The 16618-nt window shown below is 43.3% G+C and overlaps 2 protein-coding genes across 2 annotated transcripts; one reads left to right on the forward strand and one right to left on the reverse strand.

Annotated features, from left to right (window-relative positions):
• Positions 1 to 959: 959 nt before the first annotated feature.
• On the forward strand, positions 960 to 2865 carry LOC111840996 (peptidyl-prolyl cis-trans isomerase B-like). Its single transcript, XM_023806403.2, has 5 exons — positions 960 to 1266; positions 1778 to 1891; positions 2001 to 2094; positions 2203 to 2387; positions 2507 to 2865. Exons 1-5 carry the CDS (start codon positions 1132 to 1134, stop codon positions 2627 to 2629), a joined length of 651 nt encoding a protein of 216 aa, XP_023662171.1. The 5' UTR covers positions 960 to 1131; the 3' UTR covers positions 2630 to 2865.
• A 457-nt stretch (positions 2866 to 3322) lies between these two features.
• LOC111840989 (sorting nexin-1-like) lies at positions 3323 to 16128 on the reverse strand. Its single transcript, XM_023806393.2, has 15 exons — positions 15960 to 16128; positions 12082 to 12211; positions 11616 to 11731; positions 11439 to 11505; positions 10766 to 10809; positions 10434 to 10575; positions 10233 to 10311; positions 9562 to 9637; positions 8795 to 8908; positions 8580 to 8673; positions 7690 to 7895; positions 7205 to 7348; positions 6854 to 6934; positions 6680 to 6751; positions 3323 to 5213 (listed from the first exon to the last, which is right to left on the reverse strand). Exons 1-15 carry the CDS (start codon positions 16074 to 16076, stop codon positions 5163 to 5165), a joined length of 1533 nt encoding a protein of 510 aa, XP_023662161.2. The 5' UTR covers positions 16077 to 16128; the 3' UTR covers positions 3323 to 5162.
• Between the last annotated feature and the right edge of the window lie 490 nt (positions 16129 to 16618).

Below are 16618 nucleotides of genomic sequence, written 5' to 3' on the forward strand. Positions count from 1 at the left end.
CACAAAGTAAGGAAACACCACAGAGCACACACGTAATGCTATTGGTTTCTGAAATTTAAGCATATTTTTCATGTCACTTAGTCTGAATGTCTGAAAAATAATAGCAATAATAGCACAATGTAGATTGTGTTAGATGTACTTAAATAAAATATTTTAAGTGAAATACTTATTTTTAAATCAAATGTGTTTTTTTTCTGCACTAAAATTTCTTTCAGATGCGCAGATTGGCGTCCCACCCAGAGTTATTCCCTGCCTTGCCCGTAACGAACCTGAATAGGACAGAAAATATATGATTGGGTGGATGGATTGATCTTTTTAAGATTTAACACCTGACGGAAAAACTCTCAAGCAGCAGGAAGTCATCTTGCTACCTGTATTGCTACAGAATGGTCCCCTCTTCATTGCAACTGTTTTTTAATTTGGAGAATTTAATTTTGAAAATGACCCTATTTAAATGCTTGCAGATTCACAGATTAACTGCATGTCTCAAGAATTATTTAAGGATTATGGTAAAACTTAACTTGTCGAGGCACAAATACTTAGTATTAACGTCTTAGTACTTTAGTACAAATCATGAACAAATGTAGTCGCTACCTGAGATGAAAGATGCGTCACGATTCATTAATGATGAACAAACAGTTCAGAGATCAGTATGTCACTTGTGTTATTCATAATTCCTTTTCACAAGGATTTACAAAATTAACAGATATGGTAACAAATACAGTAACTAATTGGGAGAAAAGATGCATCATGATTTATTTATGATGAACAAACATGAGATCAGTATTTCACTTGTGTTAGTCCACAAAGGTTCACAGAATTAACAGATATAGTAACAAATACATAGTAACTGTCTGGGATAAAACATGCGTAATGGTTCATTAATAACAACTTAACGTGGTCAGTATTTAACTAAGACTTAGTTTTTGGTTAATTAATATATAAGTAATACTATTATTTGTCAAATAAAATGTTACCAATAACCTAACGTCGACTTGAAGGCTGCGATCTGCTGCACGCCCTGCAGGCTGTAAACAGGCTTTCCGTCGGTCGTTCTCAGTCCCTCCCCGTTCTTCCCCGAAGTCCGTAGCACATCCGCGTCGTTGCGGCGGTCGTGCCTCCTCTCTGTCCATGGTTCGGCTCTGCGACAGAAGGATGAAGCTGGGCTTTGCTGTAGCAGCCATCGTCGGTTCGGCGATGTTCCTGCTTTTCCCCAGCAGGTCAGAAGCCGACGAGAAAAAGAAAGGCCCGAAAGTCACGACGAAGGTAGGACTGCTGGGGGCTCGGCGATGCCATGAGCCGGCTAACTAGAACGGGAGCTTTCTCGACGCTGAATGCAGCCTTAACGCATAATAATAGTAATTCTGTCGTTATGCTGAATGACTGTTAGCGGTTCGCCGGCCGCCGTAATGCTGCTTTCATTGATTTTAGCAACTGATCGCTGTATGGGAACATCGCTAGTCTATGACGGGTACCGTCAGTGTTAATACACGACATTAGGAATGTTTAAATGATGAAAATCATTACAAGATAAAATGCCAGTCAAATGCTGTCTTGCTGCCTGCTAGCGAAGTTCATATGAGAAAAAAAGAAATTCCATACTCCGATGTTACAGTATATCCGGATCCGGATAAATGTGCAAATAACAGAAAAGAGAGAAGTTCTTTCTAATGTATGAGGATCAAGGTACCAACAAGTAATCAAATGTGATATGAGTCTTGGACATTTAATATAATTATTTTCATGTTACTTTTGAATGCATTTCCATTTCTTCTAGGTTTATTTCGATATTAGAATCGGAGATGAGGACACAGGCCGAATTGTTATCGGCTTGTTTGGCAAAACTGTACCTAAAACAGTTGAAAACTTTGTTGCTTTGTCAACTGGAGAGGTATTCACACAGACCGCGCATGCTGAATTTCCAAAATGTACAATAGTTGTTAAAATAGGGAAATTGGGAAAATAAAACCCGTCCACCAAACAATCAATTTTTCCAACAGAAAGGATTTGGTTACAAAGGCAGCAAGTTCCATCGTGTAATAAAGAACTTCATGATTCAAGGTGGGGATTTCAGTAGAGGAGATGGGACTGGAGGTTGGTATTGAGTCTATTTGTATATGTACCTATATAGTACTTTGCTGTCTTGGGTCTCAAACAGATGCTTAGTCTTTTTAATGACTCAGCTGTTCGATCTTTCTAAAGGAAAGAGCATATTTGGAGGCCGTTTTCCTGACGAAAACTTCAAACTGAAACATTATGGCCCAGGCTGGTTGAGTATGGCCAATGCTGGGAAGGATACAAATGGGTCCCAGTTCTTCATCACCACCATCCAGACGTCTTGGCTCGATGGGAAGCATGTTGTCTTCGGCAAAATCCTGGAAGGCATGGTATGCTCTGATCCGAGTTCGGTTCCTGCATAACACTTAATTGAAAACAGCTGTTTGGGCAGGATGGATTATTTTCACACGTACTGCAACCCATGTTAACTGTTCACTTCTTGCTACAGGATGTTGTGAGAAAAATCGAGGCGACAGAGACAGATGAAAGGGACAGGCCTGTTAAAGACGTGACTATTCATGATTCTGGCAAGATAGAAGTTGAAAAACCATTTGTTGTTGCAAAGGAATAGATTGATATGGAGACATGGGCCTGGCCATTTGGATCCTGGACTTTAGAGGCTTTATAACCAGGAGCCAACTGGTCACGGTCACCATTTGCCAAGGGACCCACGGTTCAGTAAGTGTTCTTCACACCAAGGCTGTTAGTGTTTGGCTCTGCATCGTTTACTGCAGCAGGGGACACTCCCAGAAATGGTCTTTGTACTGAACCAACACCAATAAAGGACTTTTTCTTTGTTTTTCCTTATTTAAGGCATTTAATCACCTGATCTATTCAACAGAATTCTTGACATAGAGTTGAAATGTACCATGCATCTCTACATTTCCCTCAAAGATTCAAATCAGAATGCTGTCTAAGGCATAGTCTCCTTGTCCAAACCATCCTGCACAGACTTCCTTGAGCATATTCCTATTGATAGGACAGGTAAAAGCAGCGATGTCAGCTCTTCAATGCCCTCTTGTGGATAAAAAAAAATCCTACCCACAAATGCCTTAAGATTGGGAAAAGTTACAATACACACTCAGATAATCATTAGATCTTTTTATCTAGAGCACAGCTTTAAAACATTAATTTACATGGTACAGTAGTATCTGTTTAAAGCATATTCATAAAGTATTTGTGCATAGATCAAAGAACAAAATTTTAAGGTGGTTCTCCATAAAAACTGCAATATGGAAAAATTCTTTGAAACCTGACGAAAATGTCAGAGAGAAAAGCTTTATTTTTGAGATATCTTTAAATGATATAGAAATACAGCAACTCTCTATCCTAAAGAGATATGAAGATGCCACAGCACACTAAAGGTCAGAACTACAAAGTAATATTTGTTTCTTCCACTTACCACCCAAAGGCTATAGATTTGAAAGGAGCGACGCCACCTTCCTTAAAACAACTTTATTTTCAACAGTGGCAATTGAAATAGTTTCATATTTTAAAGTCACATTTAACGTCTCACAACATCACTGTGGGATGCTTATAGGTCATACGCGACGTAGCCACAAAACTATGTGAAAACTGAAGCATTGCATTCAAAAATAAGGGTTGGAATGCACAAAAAATGGCTGTTTGCTGGAATAACACAAGGAAAACAGACAACAGAATGGCATCCAAAGACCAATGATAGATCGGCAAACACTTCATCCAAAGACCAATGATAGATCGGCAAACACTTCATCCAAAGATCTGTGCCTTTTTTTAAACCAGCAAACAAAAACAACCTCATGTATCTTCCAATGGTACAAGCAAGCTGCTTAACTACAATAAAAATCACTTAAGATGCCTTTTCTACAATATGAAAGTGAAATGTTCAAAAGTTATACTACACTGAGCTGTAATCTCAAAGCCTCAGGTATGAGTATTGACTACGACTTGTCATGCTAATCTCCCACTCAAACTAGTATCTTAAGGGTATAGGGTGAAGAGGCTGGCAGGGATCAGATTAGCAGCTACAAAAGACATCAGTTCCTTTTACTTACAATTTAAAGGTCATGTCATGGTCATCATATCCTAAAATGAGTAGTGAAATGTTTTCAGTTTTGTCATTTTTAGGTAGTGATACGAATTACAGGGGTTTATTCACATTGTAAAATAAATAACTTTATCCCTACTAGGTATGACAGAAGCAAATACTCATCATACATCATTTGGTGTTTGTTCAAGTTTGCTCATGTCAATGCTAAACCAGTGCATGTTCATTTAGCATGGAACCATAGATTATTTCACTGCCACCTACTTGTAAAATGCAGAATTTCCTGGACCCTGGACAAGAACCTGGCAAATCCCTGCTAATCCATGGAGAGTTCCAGTTTCAGCTGGCAGCGCTCAGCCCACCCTCCCCTTCGGCTGTCTGTTCACTAGGGTTACTGACCATCACCCACCGTACCAGAGCTAGAGGGTACAGCTGTCTGCACATACAGGGACACCGCTAGCTGCACTACCTGTACACCATGCTACCGCAAAAGACCATTAACTTTAAGGAGCAACCAAAGGCAGTCCTGGAATGTCCTAATCCTGTCGTCTTAATGACCTCCCTTCTCATTGGCCAAAGCTCAGACAGACTGCTTAGATGCTTCTGATTCCTCACAGGCCACTGGCCAGCTTAACCAACAGCTAATGAACCAGGGAGTGAAGTGCTCCTGCAGCAGGTATAGCCGGCTTAGGCTGCCCGCTCAGGCCGCCCGCATAGGCTGCTGACACAAGTGATTCTTGCAGCGAAGTGTTGCAAATGCATAACAGTGTTAATAAATAGTCTCCACAGACAATGCTACTTTAACACATGGTGGTTAAAATAAAAATAAAACATATGGTTCACATTTGGACCACCTCCAACCAAAAAAAAAAAAGCAATTTAAAAAAACAGATGGAAGTTGAATGAAAAAATATATAATCAATATTTTAGAAAAATTGAAGAGCTGGTTGTTGATTATGAAACTTATCACATTGCATTTCTTTTGGTAAAACCCTGGTTCTTTTTATTTGGTTTATAGGCAAGAGGTGACATGTACAAAAAGGCAGCCTCTTTCACTCCAGATCTGCGCTTCCCATCATGCAATTGATTTTGCTTCTGGTAGAAATGCCTCCCAGTATTTCACCACCTAGAATTAGAACAGATCTGTTAATGTCCCTGGCTGATATTTCAGCTACAATAAAAACTGAAATGTAATAAACTATAGTGCTGAGTGTTGCAATAAATTTGATTCCTTAGAAACATTTCAGATTTTGTTACAATAATTTTCACATGGTGGCCAAAAATATATCCATCCAAACTGATTATCCAAGTACAGGGTCACGGGCATTGGGTGCCTGAACCTTTCCCACACAGCGTAGGGTACAGTGCAAGGGGTCAAACGGCCAGGGGTCCAGGTGGGGAAGCAGTGGGGCCACTGCACTACTGTATCACCCCTAACTACTCACTGGAAACCAGAAGCCAGGGCGTTCAAAGAATGAATTCAAAATGATAAATTACAAGAACTTTGTTGGGCATGTGTACCGCTCTCCAGTGAGCATTCAGGTACGACCGACTGCCTTCCCGATGGGCAAGAAGCTGATCTCCACCAGTGTTCAACTTTAATGATTAAAGTAAGGGAACCTTTAAAAACAGTGAACTTTCAACAGATCTTTTCAGTAATTTTTGAAATCGACAGATTAGGTATCTCTTCTGCGACTCTTCTTGAAGATTTCAAATGCTTTAAAATTTGGATTCATGGAAGGTCAAATCTAAGAAGTGAAACACACAGGGTACCCCTGAGACCTGGAGACTGGAGCACCATACTGGAAGGCAGGACCAGGAGAAGACAGGGGCCACCGAGGACGCTGTGGCCTCCTTCTTAAGGAATGGTCACATTTCTTTTTGTTAGCGTGAGTGGTACAATGACACCACAAGCTCTGCACAAATCAGGGCTCTACAGGAGGGTGCCAGTAAGGGATGACCTGCGCTGTGGTTTGACAACAGCACTATTGCTGTGTGGAAAGGGTTTATATAACATGGCGGAGACAGGCTAGTTCTGTGGGGATGTTTCCCTTTCTCAGGCACTGGAGTACTTTTAAGAACAGAAAGGACGATAGAAGGACCAAATACAGACAGATTTGTGAAGAAAGCTTTCTGCCCTGTCAGAAAACCGTAACTGGGAAAATTTTACTTTAAAGCAACAGTATAATGTCTCAAGGACAGGACGAAAAACACCCCAGAGTGGCCCAGTGGCAGCTATTAGCTAAATGCAGTTGAAAACCACTGGAATAAATGAGGGGGAAATGCAGCAGCTCCTTAAAACCTGACTGACAGCCTTGTGGACAAGCTTCTACAAACTCACGTTTGCCATTTTGGCAGGTAGTTGGCCACGACCTGGCAGTGCAATTCAAGCAAGTGCTACTATCAAATATTTACTCAGCCTTATACAGACAAATCAAACCTGTATTTCATACCACACCTTTTCTTTTAATTTTCAAAAAGGCAGGAATGTTTTTCCCTGTCATGGCAGCCGATGTCTTTAAAATTTCAAAAATGCTCGAATAAACATTCAAAGTGACATTAACTCAGATCTACAGAACTGCCCCAATTTACCTGCTGCTGTGATTGTAGAAGAGACTCCAGGTATTTTATAATATGGGCCTTGTAGTCTCTGGCCTTCTCCCTCTGTGGACAACAAAAGGCAGCCTTTAGAAATTAGCCTTTAGCATTCTATCCAATTTTCATATTGTCCAGTCTGTAAATGACCTATGAATATAACTTGCATACCTCAAACCTGAGTACCTCTTTGCGAACAGTTGCAGAAATCCTCTCAAAGTCTTTCCCGTAGTGGTTCACTCTGGCCTCCCACTTAGCGACACATGGCAAATGAAAGGACATGATTTTGAGCAGCATGAAGTAGTATATACTTGCATACAGTACTGAACTGGGAATCCTATTCATAGAACATTTATGGCATTATGGGGAAGGGGAGAGAGATTCTTAAGGTGAACACGTAAATGAGAAGTTCAGCAACATTTCTCATTGTCCACATTGCCGCATATACTCTGGAAATTCCCGTCCTGTAACTAGCTTAGAGCCTGAGAAGGTGGCTGAAACCCCATGTGCGCTGCGAGGTACCTCAGCGATCTCATCCTTGGCCTGTTGCAACTTGTCCGGTTTGCTGGACCACAGCAGCCTGGCTTCATTCTCCCGCTTCTTCTGCAGAATGTTCTGGCTGTCCTGCCACCGCTGCCAGGCTTTCACACGCTGGTCAAAACAGCCCTGCGGAACACAGCTTCTTCCTCAGCTCATTATGGCAACTAGCGCACTACACTTCAGTACTGCCACCTAGTGGTGGTGTGGTGGTTAAGGCCATCAGGGTTGTTCCTTAAAAAGTGTCTGGTGCAAGTCTGATGAACTTTCAAGAATGGATCAAGCCATTAAATTCATCTAAATCATCTGGACATTTGAGGAAATTAATCTTTATTTGCAGATATTCATATATGTGAGGTAGTTTGAGGTCCACCGACTCCTTATTAAGCATTATATCTAAATTACGTAACATGAATAGTAAAATGAATGTGGCGTGATTTGCTAGGGGAACAGGTGGGACTTTCTTGTACCCGGACGGCTGCTAACAGGCGGATGTAGTCGGCCAGTAGCTCTGCAAAGGTGTAGAAGTCCCTGGTCGCTTGCTCCTGCTGCAGCTGCTCCATCCTGTCCTCCACCTCCGCAAGCTGGACCAGGGCACGCGACAGGGCTGTGCTGTCCTCCAAGCTGCCCAGCAAGGCCAGGCTCTTGGCGAACACCCCTGTGTTTGCGGATAGCTCTGGTGGAGAAAGACATGAGGCCCGTGGCCACTGCTGACCATCTCCAAGCTAAATGGACTGAGTCAATGTTGCCTCTACCCCACCAATTTCTAATGCTGCACTTGGGGGGCCCCTATCTACCATGTTGATATTGCTCTAACCCACTAACCCCATTCATAAGATGTTTTGCCCAAGTAGGTAGTCAGCTATACTTTTTCACATTTTTTTTAAGAGGGCGTGCTCATTAGGGTCTGCTTCATAACTCAAATGAACTGATCTATTTAATTGCCCTAATGACTGAGCTGAAGCAAAGACCAATATACACAGTGGGCTTCCAGAAAAAGGACTGGGAAATACTGCTCTAACCCAGTGAAATATCTAATAATACGAGGCGCGGAGAGAGCCATCATTCATCTGAGGAAGTGGGCCACTGCCAAATTTTTTTTTTTTTTAAGAGAGACGCTGTATAACTTTTCTGTTCAAAGGCAAATACACTGTTGCCATGTCCCAGAGATTCTGGGTAAATTATTTCTGTGTAAACATACTGTGCGTCAGCATGACCTTCAACATCTATTGTTCCGCGTGAGCGTTGTCTTTGGTAGCCCATGTGATATTTGAGAAGCCACTGCAGTGCAGGCTGTCTTAGGGCTGGGAGTCAACTCTGGCGCTCACTGGATCTGAAGCGGCCCATCATCTGGGCTTACCCTTCCTGTGCATGACCAGCGAGTCCACAGCGGCATGGAGCCTCTTCAGCTGCTGGTCCTCGTTGTCCATCTCCAGGAGCTTCTCCTCAAACCACTGAGGGAGATGAGGTGCGAAGAGAGAGCAGACAGAAACCATCAGCAAGTAGCGCAGTTAAAACAAGGGAGCAAAAACACAGCGATCAGTGGGCTGTGCCCGTAAACGGACGAGCACATACAGCATGTGACTTGTCCTTCTTGACGGTGATCTTGTTGACTGCGTCCGTCGCCCTGTTGATCATCTTCTTGAAGCCAGGCCCACTCAGGGCCTGTGTGCTCACAGCTCTGGGTAACTGACAGACGCATGAACAATGTGAAAGGGACGCTCATAAAACAGACAGCGATGTGCCACGGAAAGTATAGTAACAAAGAAAAGATGAACCGAAAGTGATACAACACCAAATTTAGCAGAAAACTGACAGTACTTAAAGTGCCTGTAAAGGGACATGCACTGTATGGACAGAAGTATTGGGACACACCTCTCAATTCAGACCCATTGCCACAGGTGTATAAAATCAAGCACTTAGCCATGCAGTCAGGTTTGCAAACATTTGTGAAATAGTGGGCTGTTCTGAAGAGTCAGTGAATAACTGTGGTACTATCATGGGATGCCAACTGTACGTGGTATCACTGCAAAGTGGAAGTGTTTAGGAGGAATAGAAATTCAGCCACAAATGCGCAAAAATTTTCACAGACACTCCAAAATCTCATGGAAAGCCTTCCCAGAAGAGTGGCAGCTGTTATAGCTGCAAAGGGGGGGGGACTCCATATTGACACCTATGGATTTATTATGGGATGTTATAAAATTCCTTGTGGGTGTAATGGCCAGGTGTCCCAGTAATTTTGTCCATATAGTGCATTTCCACACAAGGAAGATGTCTTGGTGATAAAGTGCACCAGTCAACTGGCCTCCAAACCCAAAGCCAGAAAAATAAAGTGATCCCACCTCATCTTTCTCCAAGAATTCTTGGAGATCAGGATCTTGTAAAATGTATGGATAAGAAACCAACCTCTGGAGATACCTGCAGAAAAAAACCACTAAGAACATAGGAACAATCTTATTGGCAGTATTTAAAAAGTGATAAGTTGTCGGATAAGCCTGTGTTCAGTGCTCAGTGATGTGAAGGCATGCACTGCATACTGAGTCTGTGGTGCGCAGTGCTCAGTGATGTGAAGCCATGTACAGTACTGCACAAGGAGTGTCTCTGGTGTGCAGTGCTTAGTGATGTGAACCCATGTACTGCACATGGAGAGTCTGTGGTGTGCAGTGCTCAGTGATGTGAACCCATGTACTGCATACTGAGAGTCTGTGGTACACAGTACTCAGTGATGTGAACCCATGAACTGCATACTGAGTCTGTGGTGCACAGTGCTCAGTGATGTGAAGCCATGTACTGCACACAAGGAGTGTCTCTGGTGTGCAGTGTTCAGTGATGTGAAGGCATGTACTGCACACGGAGTGTCTGTGGTGTGCAGTGCTCAGTGATGTGAAGGCATGTACTGCACACGGAGTGTCTGTGGTGTGCAGTGCTCAGTGATGTGAAGGCATGTACTGCACACGGAGAGTCTGTGGTGCGCAGTGCCCAGTGATGTGAAGGCCACCATGTGGAGTTCCACCTTTCCAGAGCTGCTCTCCTCCTCTCCACAAACTCGGCCGATGACTGGTCCTCCTTGCCTACTTTTACTTTGGTCATTCCTGTGAAACAACACGGTACCATGAAGTCACGGCTATGTTAGGGTTCGATCTGCACTCCATGGCTAGGTGGTTATGATCAGAAGGAATGGTGCATTCTGTGATGTGAAGGAGCAGCCCATTACCCAGGATGCTTTTCTCCGGAGGTGGGGGAACAATGTAGCCATTCTGTGAGTGTTTCAGAGACAGTTTTTGGTACAGTCCCAGGAAATCACTGAACCTCCTCTTCACCATAAACATCCTGTTCTTGAAGATTGGCAATGTGGTCTGGGCAAAAACAGCAACAGTAACAGTAAGAGACAGGCCTTAGATCATCACCATTTAACTGAGTTTTATTGAAAACTGTATTTTCATTAAAGCATAGACCTATTCCCCAAAGAATGACACTAAAGTAGATTAAGGCATTTAAAAATCCAAGTCAGCTGGCTTTTATTCGTGTGGTTTCTGCAAGCCGCACCTGTGTGGAGACTCTGTAGGCCATATACGCAGTCATGCCATCACCTACAAACAGAAAATAAGGTCAGTACTGCACCTTGTGTTTGAAATGGAATGAAACAAATTCTAATTTCCATGCAAGTGCAGTGTAGTGGCTGGCAGCAGTAAACAGAACGAGGGGGAAAAATGGCAAGAATGCATTTTAAAATCTTTTGTGTTAGTGTTTTGTGGAAGAACAAAGCCTCTGTGTTATCAACCACAGCCTGGCTTCTCAGCAGTAACATTTCATGTACAGAAGCTCCCTGACTTACCATGGGAGTTATTTTCTGATAAATCCATCGTAAGTTGAAAGACATATATGACTTAACATGACCTGACAGACTTGGGCTTTTAGCAGAATGGAGTCTGGTTAAACACTAAACTTAACATTGTATGATACGTTGTTAAGCGCTGTGTGAGATGGTTACAGAGACTGTGCGTCTGGCTGGATGGACACTGCCACTGCTGTGCATCAGTAGAAAGCATCATACAGTATATTGCTGGCCTGGGAACAGATCACAGTTCAAAGGCTGATGAATACCAAATGTGCATCGGCATTGCACCAAGTTGAAATATTGTAAATCGAATCATCATAAAGCGAGGAGCATCTCCACTAAAACAATTAAAACGAATACATATTACAAACAACAGCTTACCGACTTTCTCGGGGTTGGTGACTCCGATATTCAGCTCAAACTTGTCCTCATCTTCCTCCCATTCTAGCTGCATGAAATGGAAAGGGAGCCAAATCGCACATTCGCAGCACGCCTCCAGTTCACACGCACGCGCCACTGCATCAGACACGCTTTCTGAGTCAGGATTCCGGGCCGTACCTCTTCCACGGCCTCACGTCCATTTTTCGATGTGGCGACGGCAGACGCGGGGGGCAGTGAGGTGAAGTTTCTCCTGTTATTCCGGGGGCTGTCCAAGGACACCTCCACAGTAGAGTCTGAAAAGATGAAAAAATGAAGGACTGTGAAAAAATGTGAATGGACACGTAATAAAACAAGTCTATGTCAGAGCAGATTTAAGAAAGACTAATTCTAAGCATAAGTACGGTGATAAAGCAATATCTCTAGTACAAACACTCAACAGATATAAACTGAAATAATGGGGGAATACAATTATTTTTAAATAAACCCCAGCAATCTCAAAGCCATAATGCATTAAAGGTCTAAAAATATTAGGCTAAAGGGCCTAGATAAGTATTATTGTACAATTATGGTGATATAATATTTTATAGTACGTTGACTATAAAACAATATATAACAAGATATAATCTGACAAGAAATAACATACCTGAAAATAAGTCTTCATCCTGATCCGCATTGATACCATTAGACTTGGGTTTAGTGCTGGTGGTCATCAGTGCTCCACTGAATAGATTGTTGTGTGCCAGAGTCCTTGACTTATTCTGTATAGGATTACTCTGCGCAAAAAGAGATCCATTCTGCGTAAGACCTTTTATAAATTAACGATGTCAGTATTACCTAGTGTGAGTAATCGCAGTATCACATCACTGTGACCTAATTCAGCCTGTTTTCGCGGGGGGGGTGGTCACATGGTACATATACTGCCCAGCTCATATGCAAAGTATGTCTGGTATGCAGGGCCGTAGATGCCAGTTACCTCCCCAGTTAGTGCATTTTCACAAGATTACAGTGTCTCAAAGCGCTTCACATTGTCCAGCACTAAAGCCCCCATTGAGCAAGCCAGAGGCGTCCAAGGCAAGGAAGAACTCTGTAGAAGGAAGAAACCTTGGGAGGGACCAGACCCAAAGGGGGAACGCGGGGAACGCAGGCAGGCAGGCAGGCAGGCAGGCAGGCAGGCAGACAGACAGACAGAGAGATATGAATGCACACATGCATGCATACAGACACACGCACACACACACTCCATTCCAGACAGCAAAGTAAAGTAACAGTTTACGTATGTTGGCCAGTGTCAGTCAAGATGTTTAGTGTATTAAGCCATAAGCCCAAATCATGCGGAATGACTCATCAAGCATGGCTGGGTAAGCTCCCCCCACTTGAAAAAATCTCATCCGGACCCCCCCCCCCCCCCCATGCAGCAGGGCAGACAACAGGCAGCAAGTCGCACATCCTACCAAAGCCAGTTTATGCATAGACCACCAGAAGGCTGGTATAATATGGAGTGACAATGATGTCCTGAGTCATCTCCATTCCCTGCAGTCTCACATGCCCCCTCATCCCAAGAGAACACAGAGTAACCAGGAACATTCCGGATTACCGGAATATGTCAAAATGATGCCTACAACAGAGTTTATGCCTCCAACAAACAGATTTTGGGATTCTGAAAGAGAACAGTGCTCACTTAGTGTAGAAGCACTTAATAGTGAAAGTGATTAATTGTCATTGTTGAAATACCACAGCATACAATGAAATGTGTCCTCTGCATTTAATCCATATGTGACATCATAACATAGCAGAGGGCAGCTAATGGTGCGTTCCATTTGCCCTGGGAACTCGGATTCCGAGTTGGATTCCGAGTTTCAAAGCCGGAAGTGACGACATGCGCGCTCCCGTTTCTCGGAGATCCGAGAATGATCTCGGATAACGCAGAGGATCCCGAGTTCAGAATCGAAGATGGCTGCGCCCTTTATCAACAGAAGGGAAAGTTGTAGTTTTATCCTGTTTAAGCACTACTTCTCATTTCTGGCTCATTAAATCGGTCGCACACACTATACCGTCCAACTTATCTGTGGACGTGTTGCTACGGAGTTTTATACGTGAAGCACCGCGCGTAATGTGTTATCAAGTGATATGGCTAACAATGGCTACCAATTAACCGGTCTAGAATTGGATTTCATGATTAGTCGGATTATTTGTCGGATTTAAGGTAGTTCGGGCTAATTGTAAGTGAACGAAAATAAAGGCCATTTAAACTGAGGTACCTTAAATCCGACAAGTTGTCCGGCTAAGCAAAGCAAAATCTTGCTTTTTCATATGGGTCGATGGTATTGCTACTTCTTTGGCAAATGGAACGTATCCAACTCGGTTTTTCCGAGTTTTTACCGGATGTGACGTAATCTCGGATTCCGAAAATCGGAATCCGAGGCAAATGGAATGCACGATAATTCAGCACCTGGGTAGCAGTTGGGGCACTACTTTGCTCAGGGTACCTTAGTGGTACCTTGTTGGTTGGGGATTCAAACCAGCAACCTTTCAAACACAAGCAGACTTCCCTAACCATTAAGCCACCACTGCTCACATTTCAAACCCAAGTGGACACAATCCAATTTTCCATCCAACATCTGAAATTTACCATTCTGAAGGTGGAACAGAAAAAAAATACATCTAATAAATTTCAACTGAAATGCATTAAAGACATGAGCATGTAGGAATACAAGCTAAACACAGGTAAAAAACAGAATTTAAGAACAATCCGGAAGCACAGCATACAGCACTCATGAAACATCAAATGTAACACAGCATTCACAACCTCGCAGACTACAATCCAAAAAGGATGCAGTGCTGTCCAGTGCAGCCTCTCATCCAAGTGACTTTTTTTGTGATACTTTTGACGTTAATAACAAAGCTCCATCCATCCAAGCCTCAATAGCATCTAATGACCCCAGTTTCTCTCTCTCTTTATCTCTGGGGAAACATGGAGAGAACTTTCAGATGATTAATACCTGCAAAGCAGCTGGTCCAGATGGAGCTTCAGGACTCCAGCAGAAAGCTTGCAGTGACCAACTGGTGTGTTTATGAAAAAGTTCTCTCTCTATATGTCATTATCAATACCATTATTATGGGCCTGAACAACATCAGTGATGAGATGAGAGGGCCTGCAGGGAGGAAGCTAGACTCCGGAACGTGTCCTCAGCACAGCAAGCTCTCCGTTAATGTCAGCAAGGACAAGGAGCTGCTCATCCCTTTGAGGAAACAGGAGGCAGACTGTGCTTCCTTTCACCACAGAGGGTCAGCAGCTCTGAGCTCCTCCGAGTCACTATTACAGGTGCAGTAAGGCGGTTCACCAATATCTTCTTCCTCAGCCAGCCGAGGAAGATCCAGTTACCACTAGCCTTCACCGACTGCAGCTGATGCATGATGGAATCCAACCTCACAAGGTTCATGGCACTGTGCTATGGAAACGGCTCAGCATGGGACTGTGAAGACTGTGCGAAGCATCAGCAGCACAAATCTGCCTTCAGGTGAGGCCGTCTTCACCATACGCTGCCTCAGAAAGACTGGCTACATCATGAGGAGTCCTGCTAGCCTGCACACTGCTCCCTCCTGGCACAGGGCGCAGAAACTGAGCATTTTAAGAACATATTCTATATGGAAGCCTAGGACTACTCAACAGCTGCCGATTATGAAAGCAGCATTAAAAACTGCTGGTCAGTTGCACAGCCTACTTGTCACTCATTTTTGTTGTCACTCAAAAACATTTAATTTTGTGATATAAATCTTATATGTTTAGTGTTACGGTCTGTGTTACTTATCCGGTTGTCATTAATGTCTTGTTATTGTTTTATGTACCGTCAACTGACAGTGTACAGAAGGCATGCAAGGGTCTAATTTCAACGACTAAATGTAAGCAATAAAATTCATATAATCTGCTATAGAGATAAACGTGTATCAGAAGATGCTAACGGATTTTTAGCAAATTGCAGAATATAACCTAGTAATACTCATTCTAATGTATATAGACAATCATCAATTAGTAGAAGCATTTCAACAAGTAGTGTAAAGGCACGGTCTTAAGAAGGATTCACTGACCCTGGAGGGCTACAAATGTCTGCCGATACCGGCATGATCTGCAAAAGTCGCGGCTCTGTCTGTAAGATATATAGCAATAAAAACTAATTCGCGGAGAAATATCTCATTATACTACACGGTTAGCCGGCAGTCAGTTGACTACCCGTTTGTTTTGTGCCACCTTTAGGCTTCCAAACACCACACCTGCACAGCGCGGTGCGATGAACGCACGATGTCACCTTCCTCCTTCCTAAACCCATAATGAGTCGCCGCGGCGCCTGTCCAGCATCACCGAACCGAAGGTGAATCCCGAACGATCGGGCCCTGCGAGCCGAGCTGGCGGGCTGCCTCCATAACACGCTACAATGCAGGTAACGCCACTTAACCGGGGTAACTCCGCACGTACGCCGCTGCCTTTTTAATGCCATCGGGAGCACAGGAAGGCGTACTGCTTACGGCATAGGTGAAGATGTCCTCTCCTTCATCGCTGTCGTCGCCTGGAGCGCCGGGGTGCTGTCCGTGGTCTGCGGCGCCGGCGGAGGGAGCGAGACCTCGCTGGGAGCTGGCCGCCATCTTTACGCGGAGCGGCCCGGACGGAAACGGCGGGGATTAATAAATGTACCGACATCTGCCGGTGACGCTGGCGCCCGGTGCGTCACATGCACGGTACCGTATTTACATATGAAGGCATAGCCGAGAAACAACAACAAAACAGCAACAACAACAACAACAACAATAATAATAATAACAATAATAATAATAATAATGTTTATTATCGTTTAGTCTATATTCTAAATTGCTGCTTTAGCAAACTATATCTCTAATATTTATATACATACAGCTAGAGGGAGTTAAAGTTGTTAAGCATAGTAAGTTGTTAAGCATTCAAGGTCATGGATGAAAAGGTGGTAATCGGAGTCATGGGATGTCACTCAGTTCTGGTGGGAGTTTGACTTGCTCTGCTGTATTAATAAACCAAGAATTTTTCTCTTTATAGTTAAGTGTAATATGGCCCAATCAAATGAGATTTCGGGGGACCTCAGACGAAGAACTGTTTAAGCTCATGAGACTGAGAAGTACTACAAAGGGATAGGACTAAAGATTTTTAAAGACAT

Source organism: Paramormyrops kingsleyae, chromosome 11, assembly GCF_048594095.1.
Source record: "Paramormyrops kingsleyae isolate MSU_618 chromosome 11, PKINGS_0.4, whole genome shotgun sequence".
Lineage (NCBI taxonomy): Eukaryota > Metazoa > Chordata > Actinopteri > Osteoglossiformes > Mormyridae > Paramormyrops > Paramormyrops kingsleyae.

Coding starts and splice junctions, on each gene's coding strand:
- LOC111840989 (XM_023806393.2), bottom strand. CDS start 16,076: ATGGCGGCCAGCTCCCAGCGAGGTCTCGCTCCCTCCGCCGGCGCCGCA. Junction 10,312..10,433: donor TCCGGAGAAAAGCATCCTGG/GTAATGGGCTGC, acceptor GTTGTTTCACAG/GAATGACCAAAGTAAAAGTA. Junction 7,896..8,579: donor GCTGGTCATGCACAGGAAGG/GTAAGCCCAGAT, acceptor TTTCTCCACCAG/AGCTATCCGCAAACACAGGG.
- LOC111840996 (XM_023806403.2), top strand. CDS start 1,132: ATGGTTCGGCTCTGCGACAGAAGGATGAAGCTGGGCTTTGCTGTAGCA. Junction 1,267..1,777: donor GCCCGAAAGTCACGACGAAG/GTAGGACTGCTG, acceptor CATTTCTTCTAG/GTTTATTTCGATATTAGAAT. Junction 2,388..2,506: donor GCAAAATCCTGGAAGGCATG/GTATGCTCTGAT, acceptor TTCTTGCTACAG/GATGTTGTGAGAAAAATCGA.